The sequence below is a fragment of the Ornithodoros turicata genome, chromosome 4 (assembly GCF_037126465.1).
Source record: "Ornithodoros turicata isolate Travis chromosome 4, ASM3712646v1, whole genome shotgun sequence".
In the NCBI taxonomy this organism is placed as follows: Eukaryota; Metazoa; Arthropoda; class Arachnida; order Ixodida; family Argasidae; genus Ornithodoros; species Ornithodoros turicata.
In genome coordinates, this window is record NC_088204.1 from 42,775,302 (window position 1) to 42,787,516 (window position 12,215).

Below are 12,215 nucleotides of genomic sequence, written 5' to 3' on the forward strand. Positions count from 1 at the left end.
TCTGTCGCGCCTGGACCGAAGGTATACGATGAGCTGAGCGGCAGTGCTCAAATCGCAGAACTGGAGTGATCCAGCGGATTTCACCATGTGCGCTTATGGCAGTGCAGTGGCCCAAAGCTACACGGCGGAGGATCATTACCGTCATGCATGAAAACACAGTCAAGAAAAAAGGTTTTACAGAATGACACCCATGATTTTAAGAAAATGTCGTGGAAGAAAATGGGGTCACTGTGACACCAGGAAGGAATAAAATCAAATGATATATGAAGAGTGAGTTCTGATACACTCCAGGTTAATTTTATAGGCAAAAATATCTATCGCATTATGTGCTTTAGCTGAATTTAGTTCGAAATATACTAGTCGTTGTAATCCCATAGAAGAACTTTCATATGGAATACCAGTCGCGAACAAATGGGAAGGAGAGAAAAGCCAGATGATTGAATATGTTGCTCTAATTCGTTGCTTCCCGTGAAACGGTTACAGTAAAACAAGCTACGGTAAAAGGAGGAGAGCGATTCGACACTCACCGCTGTGGATGTCCTTGCTGGTGCTAGCAGTCGCAGAAGTGTCACCGGCGTCCATAGGTTCAAGATATCCGATAGTGCAATGACGATCACCATCAAAAAGTAGCGGTCTAACAAACCAGCAACACAAATTGCACGTGTGCAAGTCAGTCGAAATTGAAACTGTCTCTTAAAACTGGCAACTAATATAGGATATTCCTGTGCAGAATGTGTTGTACGTTTGAGTTCCAAATAGGAGCAAAGACGAGTCGAACTGCTGCCACAAGAGATTATATGTGCACCACGGGCGGACTGCCCTCCGACCAAGTCCGCCAGGAAAAATAAACAAGGCAGTGATCATGAGAAGCGAAAGGAGAGCCTTGAACCGACTGTGCGAAAGCGTGTGAAGATGAGTCACCCGCTTGGGTCGAATACCGGATAGTCCAAACCGAGTCTACTTCCAGAATGCCTGTGAGACATATCCTCACAAGTGCTCATTCTTTCGTGCATTTGAGCGTATGTGTGGTCGGTAGTTTCAGTGAACTGTGTGCAGCCCCGACATTGAGATGGTCGAAAGAGCTCTAGCGAAATAGGCAATTACGTTTTCAATATTGACTCACTCCACTTGTAGAACAGCTTCCGGCATTTCTTTTGCTAAAGTCTGAGTTTTACCTCAAGGTTTTTCGAGGCCAGCAGGATCAGCGTCCGCTTATACTCGCTGACCGTGCTGCCAAGCCTACGTCGCGAGTATGGCGCCGAAAAAAACAATTCTTTACTTTATCACAAAAAAAAAGCCTTCCTGATTTTTTCTCCACGCGTAAATGAGGAGTCCTTCTACAGTTCTGTGTGAAGCGCATCTTTCTAGCTTGTTATCGCCATTGAAAATTTTAACCCTGAAATGTGCCCTTCTTAAGGATTTTCGCGAATTTACAAATTTTTTACAACACCTAGATTGTTGAGACAAGAGTTAATATTTTTGTTATTACAGACTGCTCCTGATGCGCTTCACACCTGAAAAATTTCGTTTTGGTAGATGCTGTAGTTATTTTTTATAAAAAATGCCAAAGTTGGCCAAATTTTGAAGTGTTTCTCACAATCCCGCAAATCCCAAATTTTGCGGTACATTATTGAGACTCGGTCAGTTGGTGGCATTGTCCTTCTAGAGAAGTCGTTTGAATTTTGGGTTTCTTCGGTGGTGTAGAACGCTCACAACACGCTTCCAGAGGGGGCACTGTTTTTGCTCGAAGTGCGAACTTCAGAGCCCCCTAGCGTCGGAACGCCACGCTATTTGAGGCTAATATTTTGGATTTGGGATACGTCTTCCACCACAATGATCTCTGATTTTTTTCGTGAAAATTGGCGGTGGTCGACCAGCATTGCTGGATCACTTTGCGTGGCTTCTTTTAATATATTGAAGATTGGTATGAATTCAATGTATCAGAGCTAGCGAAGAACGTCTTGGATCACCCATTGCAACATCAGTGTCTGAATTATAGAATGGTCAGGAACTAAAAAGTGTCTATTATGGCGAATTGGGGTGGTCATTTCGTGGCAACACGGCATAGCGCTCGGAAATTGCTAGGTCGGAGGCCGAGCTGGATCACGTGACCGTTGCAACACGAGTGCGGGGAATCTAGTGGTTTTAGTTACCGTAATTTCACGCGTATAAGCCGCACCGCAGATAAGCCGCAGGACGCGTTTTTTTTGGACGTTTTGAAATTTTTCTGGCAGATAAGCCGCACCCGCAGATAAGCCGCGGGCAATACGAGACGACTGATTTGTGCGACAAAGGAGACCATAGAGAAGGCCATAAACCCTGTGGTCCATACTCCGGGATCGGCACAGTGTACAACAGAGGGGGTCAGTTCTGGAGTTCTACCAAGATCGGATTGTGCCCTTGTCGGGTATTTTTCGTGGGCTGATGGGTCAGTGATCTTCCAGAAGGCGTGAATCACTGTCACCACTTTCGTTAAAGCTGCTTGGGGGAATGCACCAGGAAGATCAATCTACTCGAATGTGGACCCGTGCCTGTTACGCACTGTCCGTGCATCGGCAGGGCAGTGCTGTTCCAGAGATACTGTCGGCCCTTTCGTTAAAATCGGCGTATGGGGAAAATACCAGGAAAAAATAATCATCAGATAAGCCGCACCGGTGGATAAGCCGCAGGGCGCCCGTGAGAAAAAAAAAATCGCGCATACGCCGCGGCTAATACGCGTGAAAATACGGTACTTGGATCACGCTAGCGTCATCGCGGTCGCACGTCTTCGAGTCCCGTCGTCTGCTAAACCACGTGATTTCAACGTGCGGGCCAATGAGGGCACTCGCCACCGTTGCAGTGCGGATGTGACGACACCGGATATAGTTGAGCAATCCGCTGCTCGATTGTTTTGAGACCGGGCAAAAAAAAAGTGCTAGCTGGCAAATTCCGAGCGCTCGGAAAGCTCTACGCGAACATGTGAGATTGCTTCATTTTGACCAAGCGAACATGACTGCTCGGGATCTGGCAAAAAATGTTGCTGCGAAATGACCACCCGAATTCACCATTAGTACCAACTAACTTGAAAGTAACTGGTTACTTTTCCAAAGTAATTCAGGAACGTAAAAGTTCAATTTCATTGCCTCTAACTTTGTTATTAACTTAACTTTTTTTGCACAGCACCTTTACTTGTAATGCGTTGCTTTTGTGGGGTAATTTTTTTCCTTTCCTTTTGTCAGGTAACCACATCTCTGACAAGGATAACATGTCACATGTTAGTTGACAAAGCAGAGAGTGTATTTCCTATATGATACACAAATGACAGCAGAAGGGATGCCAGAATCAGTGGGTTAAACCCAATTCTCACTGAATTCCAAACACATTTCAATCATTAACTAAACTGGATGCAGCCTACTTGGTTGCAATGAATACGCAACTCTGATAAAAATAATAGCTAAGTGCGAGAATAAAGAATGCAAATCACGTTCGATGTCGCAATATTTGGTGCTCATGAGTGTCATTCTGGAGGAATATGTGTTTCACCATGATATGCATATTTCACTGCGAGCGAATGGCTGCACAGAAAGAAAAAGACATCATCTGAATGTATTAGCAGGACCCGATTGCACATCGAATTGCGAGTTCGAGAATACTGCAGGAATCAGACGCTAAATATAAATCAGACGGTACAGGTATCCGACACACAGTACGGTGCTGTCCTTTGTATGCACTACGTACAGACTTCAGTGCATGCACTACATCTTCTGTTTTTGCAGATATACCACGACGGCATCATAAGTCGACGATGGCCATATTTCTTTAATATTTGAATTCCAACGTTCTCCGTAAGCAGCTCCACAGAGAGTAGTCGCTATGAAGAATCGCAGTAAAGAACGAAATCTTACGACGCGATTGGCACGCGCCATCTCTCGTACTGTACAGGTGCATATACGCTTACACGCAACAAAGCTTTAGTCTATATTCGGTTTTTCACTGTTCGCACTTTCTTTTTCGAATATTTCGAACGATCCTACTGTGTATTCATGCCATCGCAAACCGGAGACACGAAGTTGCAGCACAACGTCACTGACATCATAGGCGCCGACTGCGGGGGGGGGGGGGGGGGCGCCCTTGCCCCCCCCCCCCCTGGAGCATAAACTAAGGGAGGGGGGCGCCCCCTCCTCCTGGCAGTTCCGCTAAGAGACTGACACCAAACTTTGGGGCTCGGCGCGCCCGGTTCAAAAGAGCGAAGAGGCACCAACCCCAAAAATGCATCTTGCATTTGTAAAAAAATATATCCGCCCACCATACTCATTATCACAGTAGAAGGTGAGGCGAAGAAAAACAGGGGATGACACAACACATTGCCTGAATTTCGCGCAAAGCAATCAGATCAATGAAACGAAGCAGTCGAAAAGGTACCAGCAGCTGCCAGTAAGGTTAACGGTAGGATCTTCGGAACGCGGATCCGTTGGGAGCGGGTTCAACTCCCGCTGCTCCATTTCAGTGACCATATTTATTATATTGCGTGCATTTCGGGACAAAGACCGAGGATTCAATGCATTTTGTTCCTTTTGCACTTAGTTTTCAAAGGCGTAAGGCCTTAATTCAGTTGTTCACATGTTCACTGTTTAGGTTCATCTCTGTTTTTTCTCTCTTTTTTTTTCTGTTCTTCCTTCCTCTTATTTCTATAGCAGTTCTGCATACATCATAGGATCCCGCCAGAGTGTGCGATTCTTCAGCTTTAGTTTCTTAGCTCTCCTTTCTTTTTTTCTTAATAAACATATCCCCCCCCCCGCCAGAGTACTTACTTCGCGATGCGCCCTTGTCCCCCGGGAAATGAAAACTCTCCGCCTCTGACTGACATACACACTTCACTGAAAACATTGACCAATCCGTGGTCTCACGTTCTCAAAAGCAAAGTATAAACTGTTCGAAGAACTTGCAAATTGATTATCGTAATCCAAGACACCTGAACAAATCTGTCTGTTACCTTTCACTTGTCATCAGCCACCCGCGTAAACACTCCGAACCTCAAAACATAGCGGCCGCCATTACGTGTACGTACAGCAATGCACCGGGTTTTTAGGGTTTTCTGCTGCCGCCGCGGTCCCGCATCGGTCAGGATTTGGAAATACGCCACCGGGCAGCCTGTCCGGTGTTGTCTCTGTCTATCTCGCGTGCCGTTTTTCGCCACGATTGACACGAAGTTGACACAAATATAACTTATTTCATCCCAACATTTTTCTTTTGAAACGCGCGAGCCGTACTAAGTTTGACGTTCCTATGCCATTCGAATAATTTGATACAAGTATATTTCTTGTGACAATTACATTTATCATGCACCTAATATTCAAAACATTTTTTTTTCAGTACTACCGTGTTTAAAAGCGCAGTGATGCCTGCGAGTTGGATGATATCCTCAGGGTTCACGGCGCAAGGAGGAGCAGAAAGAGAGTGCATACCATGAGCTCTATTTCCCCGCTGTGGAAAACTGTTCCTCCCTGTGGTCTGTCGGGTATGACCGTTATTTGTAGATCGCTGCTTTTCATGTAAATCCAGGACACAACAGGATAGTAGTTTGCAGCCACCCTATACCGGTTACTGTCCAAGCTCCAGTCATTGGACGAGTTCGTGCTGAAATTACGAGACACCTTATATGCTGACGTAATTGTAAAATTTTGCCTTACATTCGTTTCACGGATTGTCCTGCGTTGGAGTCCGTGTAGAAAATCCCTTCGTTTTCCAGATCCGATTTGAATCGTGTTACCACGTCGAAGCCTGATCCTTTGTGCCTGTAACAAAAACACCATCACTGTTTTGTTCTTCTTCGCCATAACTCTTTTGTGTCTGGAGCTATGTAGTTCCTGCAGGTCCATTTCTTGAAACTGGTGACACGCACCAATGTTACTAGCACGTGTGGCACTCTGTCACGAGTGTCGCAGCTTTCGAGTCTGCGTCCCATGCGTTCGGGCCAAGTGTTAGTATCGGTGTGGTCATGATGATGCTGATTCAGGTTTTTGTCTTTTTTTTTTTGCGCATAGACAACTACGGTCATAATGCGCCACAGCAATGACGAAATTGAACTAGTTAAAAGAAAATACAAAGTTTAAAATATGTCATGAATGTATCAAACCCATCATTTTAAAACTACGAAAGGTTAATAATTCCAACGTCTTTTAAGAAATTAAATAGTGCACTAAAAGGGGTGATAGCTTCGTCACCCAACAAGAGCGCTGGGTGTAGTCGTAAAAAGTATTTGTAAGACTCACTTAAATTGTTTACCGTGTCTCCTATGAGATGGACGTGAGATGAGTATGTGTAAGACGGACAAAGGTTCGCCACAATAAGTGCATTCAGTTGGTTCCTCCCCTCGAAGCAGGAACCCGTTGGTCAAAAATGTATGGCCGATTCGTAGCCGTGGTCGCACCACACATTGCAGTCGGTCCTCTATTGGGCGCAGCATTGGGCGGTTTTGCTCTCTGCAGTTTATTTTCTGTATGCCGTTCCCAAAATTCTTGCCATTTGACCGCTTTATTTAAACCTGACCTAAGATCCTGATAGGACATTTCGAAAGGAGTGATGTCAGAAGAAAGGGCTCCTGTAGCAGCAGCCCGATCTGCGCGCTCATTGCTCTGTATGCCAGTGTGGCTTGGCGCCCAACAGAACTTGGTGGTAACCCCGGTTTAGCACCACGCTAGCCAGATATCGTGCTCGTTGTACGAGGTGCTTTTTCTGTTTGTGTGCGTTGCATACGGCCTGGAGAGTGGAAAGGGAAGTCTGTGTATATCACAGAGGATTTTATGTGAGTTTGTAATATGAAATTTAAAGCTAAAATGACTGCATAAACATTTGCTCTAAATATTGATTTCACCCTCTTCAAGCGATGTGACCGTGTACATGTACCTGTCATTTCTTCGTGACAGCGAGGATTCGAAGGTTCCTGGAACCTAAGGCGGTCATCCAAGGGGAAGAGACCGACTCGAGAGATCAACCCACGGTAGTGATCCCATATATACATTGGGCCACCCATAGGCTCATGAGTCCGTATTCACCGACTTACTGAAACCATTGCTTTAGTGACGTCGGGTTTAAATCGATCACGTGAGACGTTCGTTCGCCAATCCTGGATCACCACTACTCCTACTCTACTACCTACTCCTGCTCTACTACCTACTGCTGTGAAGCTTATGGCACCGCTCATAGCGAGCTTCCTGCACGACGCATGCGCATTTCGCCAGAGTCTGCCTGAAGCGACGGTGGCCGGTAGGCCTAATCCCCGGTTCCCGAAGAATTTTTCAGTAAATCTTGGGTAAGTTCTGACTGACATAGTTACTAGAAGCGCCCAGGACACCGATTTTATCACAATGGGACGAATATTTGCCTCGAATGTTCCATTTCGATCATCCACCCAAGCCACTTAAACTGTCGGTTTAAGCCCCATGCATTTCAATGGGACGTATTTTAAACTAGGGGAGGGGCTAGTTTAACGTCGGTCTAAGTACGTTGCAACTACTGTGAACATGTGTGTTGAAAGAAACTATCGTAGAGTAGTTGCGGTGGGTGATGTTGCACTAATTCCAAGTTAACTGGTAAAAATTGAGCAGAATCGTTTTGAATGCACGGTTAGTGAAGAAAACGGCGTAACGCTTGACCAGGGGCACGAAATGCGGCAGCTGTTTCAAGGCGCTATTGCGTGCTTGGCAAACGTAAAAAAACTCCGTGATAGTATGGTCAAAGAGAGTGACATCGACATGTGCCACTGGACAAAATTCATATACCAATCCATGTGACCGAGAGAGCGTGCGGATGGCCGAACTAGCCGAACGTCAACGTGCATCTTCCAAAACAAAGTATAAGTAGTGTTGGCGCTTATTATGAGTGTCATCTCCTGTGATACACACTGTAAGCGCCCCCGTCATTGTACAGTACACTCTAAAAACGGTGACACTTTAGTGACACGTGAAATTGGTGTGACACTTTGGGGCGAGCCCAAACTTGGATTTGGAATGTGTCACAGAGCGAACTTAGTCCATGTACAGTTACCGGAAACGCGTTTTTGTTGCCACCGAAGTGGCTGAGGTGTCGTAGATGATTACTGAAGCCTGGGAGGGCGTTTGACACTGGAGTTGTGACACTTGCCACAGCTGCGGCCGTTGCCCGTGACACATGGTTTGATATTTTCGGTGTTTGAACGCTTCGGATCTCTATGTTTTCTCATTCAGCTACAAACAATGGGCAAGTCATTGGCCAGTTCAAGCGAGGACGCTCACAAAGTTTCTCGCGTCCAGTTTTATCTGCTAATGTAGCTTATTTAACTCGCTTTCGGGAATACTGTGACGACTCAGACGTTGATGTTACTGGAACATCTCGAGGAATCTGTGCGTATGACCTATGCTAGTGCCTGTCATATATGAGGTCACACCGTTCACATCCGTGTGCACGGCAGGATGGTGCATCATGTGAGGGCATCCTTCAGTGAAGCACGGACGTATCGGTAAGTTCTTTGGGGTTTGTTTTCTTTTCGGTACGACGAACGCAATGAAATCATGTGAATACAGGGAGGCTGGAGGATAAATTGGAGCGAAGTGTGTCGCATTGTCTCTGTGTCTCTGCCCTCTGTCGAACGCGGGCACACTTTCGGAAACCCCACCTTGCTTTCCCTAAAGCATTAGGAAATACTTGACTTTATGCATGTGAAACTGTTACCAAGCGGACAATCGCATCCGCGCGTCTGCACCACGGGCACGACGCGTATTCGCATTATGAGCGTCCTTCCCCAGTGCATCTGTGCGCCATAATGCTTTGACATACGAAATCGCAAGTTACAGATGGAGAGAAATTCAAAGGTTTCTGAGTATCTCCCGAGAATGGAGGCTTTGCGGCCTGTTTTTCTTCATACTTCATTGCGCCGTTTCTTCCGATTACGTTCTGCATTTCGATTGTTCGTGATCTAAACTGACCACTTATGTTTAGGACCTGCGGAGCCCCTATCAGGAAATTTCAGAATAACGTGTGAGTCGCCAACGCAAGCGCAAATGAAGCTCTTTTGCTAATTATTCAGTTACCATGCTTCCTTTCAGGACACCCATGTATTTCGAGATGCAGTTCGAGCAGCGATTGCCATCTTAGTCGGGGTTCTACGAAATCAAGCAACCAGGAGGGTCTTGAGCTCCGTGCTTGCTGTGCGATTACCTCGCAGTGTATCGATTCTGAAATAAAATGTTTCTCTTTTCACGTGACCCCTAGCATGTGAGCGTGCCTTCCACATACGAGTACATCAGGTGTCAGTGTCCGCTGCATGTTCCACCCATCTCTTAAGCCTGTAGAGCCACATTCTGAGAGTCTTCTGCATAAAAGTTAAGTAGCTGTCTCATACTCTGTCTCATGCTGTCTCGGACGCTTTGACTCCTTCCCCGTGTGGGCTCGTGGGAGCGCACTCAATGCACTATCAAGATTGTCAAGATTGAGATTGAGACAATACACTCAACTTTTAGGCAACTAGGCGATGTTGCGACCACGAGGGCAACGTCATGACTGACGCCGTGGGGGAATGTCCCTCCTGTGCCGACATCAGATGGCTCAAAGTGTCCGAGGAAAACCCAGGAAATACCCAAGCAGCACAGCCGGCACCTCTGTGAGGCCGACAACCACAAGCCCTTTCGCGAGCACCACCAGCACAGTCGTGACCACGACACCACCTGCACTCTAAACACAGAGCTCATCGCATAGCACACCGACGGCCACCATTGTACAGATCGATGTCTTCATCACTGTTGGTTTGTTGAAAACGCGAGGGTAAGCCATTTCGGACACTTATCATAACTGCATAAGTGTCCCAAAAAGGCTTGCGCCTCCTGTTTTCAGCTAACCAACAGTGATAAATGCATCATTCTGTACCATGGTTGGCCTTCGGCGTGCTATGCGGTGAAGCTCTGTTTTTAGAGTATGCGACTATTTTTGTGACACTTGTTGTGGGAGCTCTCGTGACACATGCTTCAAAAAGCAAAAAGGAACAAAAAGCGTCTGGAAGTGACACTTGAGCAAAGCGTCACTTTTTTGCAAAAAAGTGACGCTTGCAACGCGTCACAAAAGTGTCACGATTTTTAGAGTGTAAGAGCAATAACATGCCAGATGGTTGGGCGAAGCCCCGATGGAGAAATTGAGGGGCGTTATCCATCTGGCATGTTTATCAACCATCCTAGTATCTCTTCCTGGCATCATCTCTTCGCAGGTTGTCTGATCTCCAGGCATATTTAAGAGTACAATAGGACTGGTCATGAAGTGCATTAGTGTCTTCCAGCTGTTGTGTGGATACTATCAAGGCATGGAAATATTGCTTGTTGTTGCACTACACTGAACACAAAATTTGATTTCAGCATGCCACAGCAGAACAGACCAATGAAGAGCAGTTCTTCAGGTATCGTGTTATCACTGGTACATTAGAAGACATTCAAAGAGACAGCTGCTTACTTCTGTATTGATTTATCGTCTGGTAACAGTAGATATACTTTTGTAGGGCAGCTTCTGCAAAAGCCACTACACAGCAATGTGGGAAAGGAGGCTGCAAACCTTTTGGAAGCATCATTACTTTTCGAGGTTACTATTGCAGGTACAAAACCATGACTAATCACCGACAGCTTCTGTGCACTGTATAAGCACAATATTCTGGAGGTCCTTTCTCGAAAATTATCTGTTATGGACTCATTTATCACAACAACTTTGTATTCGTAAGCCTTTTGTTTATATTCAGACAATAAAGACTGTTACGTAGTTGCACAAGGATTACTTTTTTCATAGAAGCGTGCACTCTCAATATCCTGCTCAATTAGTTGCCCAGGTCACATGAGAACATAGGTGAGCAACGCCGCACAAGGAAAAAAATTCCTTGCTACATTCCACATGCTGACTCCACTAATATATCTGAGATGTCGTATACTGCACTAGAGTTGAATTGCACAGGAATAAAGGGCAATGCGTACAGGAACTTTGAAGCTCCCTTGCTCCCATTGCACCGTGCTTAAAGTTGAAAATTAGATCAACTGCAGTTACTGCATATAGCACCTTCGAGATGAATATAACAGAACATAGGCTATAGACTCAGAAATAGATGGTATTGACAATTATAGTAGGAGACAGCTGGTACATGCAACACCAAAATGGAAATGCGGTTCTGCCATACTGTAGCATGAACGCATGGACAAATTGTACATGGCCATATGACAGTTGTCAATTACTTAAAAGAAATCGTAGAACGTGAAGAAAAAACAATGTACAAGTTTCCGGCGATGCAGAATCAAAAATAACAAAGACGGTTAAGAGCATCAACTGTTTACTATATACATAAAAACAAGACTTTCGTGCAGTAGGCTGCACTTCTTCAGGTTTGAGGACCTGTTACAAGTGGTGAAGCATATATCAAAAACCAAGTCACATGGTACAAGAGAAAAGGGTAAGGGTGAAATGAACTACAAACGCAATACAAATATCAACAAAAATGAAAAACAAAACGCAATCAATAGGAGGTGGCTGGACAAGGTCAGACAGACATACAGACGAGTCGGAGTTGTACGTGGAGGAAACCAATGAACATCACATGAATAGGCACAGCAGCCAGTTGGCACAAAGAGCTTTAGAATGCGTACGGGGAATTAGAGCTCAAGAGCGAAGGATTGAGGACACACAGCACCTTGATGGCTAAGAGCTTCCAGACTCTGGGAAAGTACCGCGGAGTTGGTGTCTTACTGATTGTGTATCATCGTGTATGATGTGAAAAATGGCAGACAAGTGATAATACAGTAAATAGACTCATAGTATAATGGACTGGAATGGGCCGCCGTACACGTTGATGCCGTGCGGCTGTAACGTTGCAAATTTCGAAATGAAAAAGGATTCCCGATTTTTGCGTTTGATGTCATTAGCGTACCCGGATTCTAAAATGGTGATAAGTATACGCGTATGCAGATCATGTCCCGGAAGATTAAAATATAGCGATACAGGCGATTGACGTTTATTAACAATATCTGATTTATGGCCACAAAATCTTTCACGGATGGTGTTACGTGTTTCGCCTATATATTGTTTATTGCGCAATTTGCATGTAATGAGATAGCAGACATTGAATGAGTTACAATGAAGAGACTGCCGAATAGAGAAAACGAAACCATTAACAGTGCTACAGGTGGAGGTATACATGTTGCAATAAATAAGCAAGTTTGGCAGCGGTTGCTGTTGCA

The 12,215-nt window shown here is 45.3% G+C and overlaps 1 protein-coding gene across 3 annotated transcripts in view; it reads right to left on the reverse strand.

The window, feature by feature from the left end:
• The window catches only part of LOC135393060 (lysosomal alpha-mannosidase-like), a 492,848-nt gene that overhangs the window by 43,725 nt on the left and 436,908 nt on the right, over positions 1 to 12,215 (reverse strand). For all 3 annotated transcript variants that reach the window (XM_064623632.1, XM_064623631.1, XM_064623633.1), the window contains 2 exons: positions 5,670 to 5,774; positions 5,445 to 5,616 (listed from right to left, as the gene is read on the reverse strand). In XM_064623632.1, the coding sequence (XP_064479702.1) occupies positions 5,445 to 5,616; positions 5,670 to 5,774 (277 nt within the window). The remainder of the gene's footprint in view (positions 1 to 5,444; positions 5,617 to 5,669; positions 5,775 to 12,215) is intronic.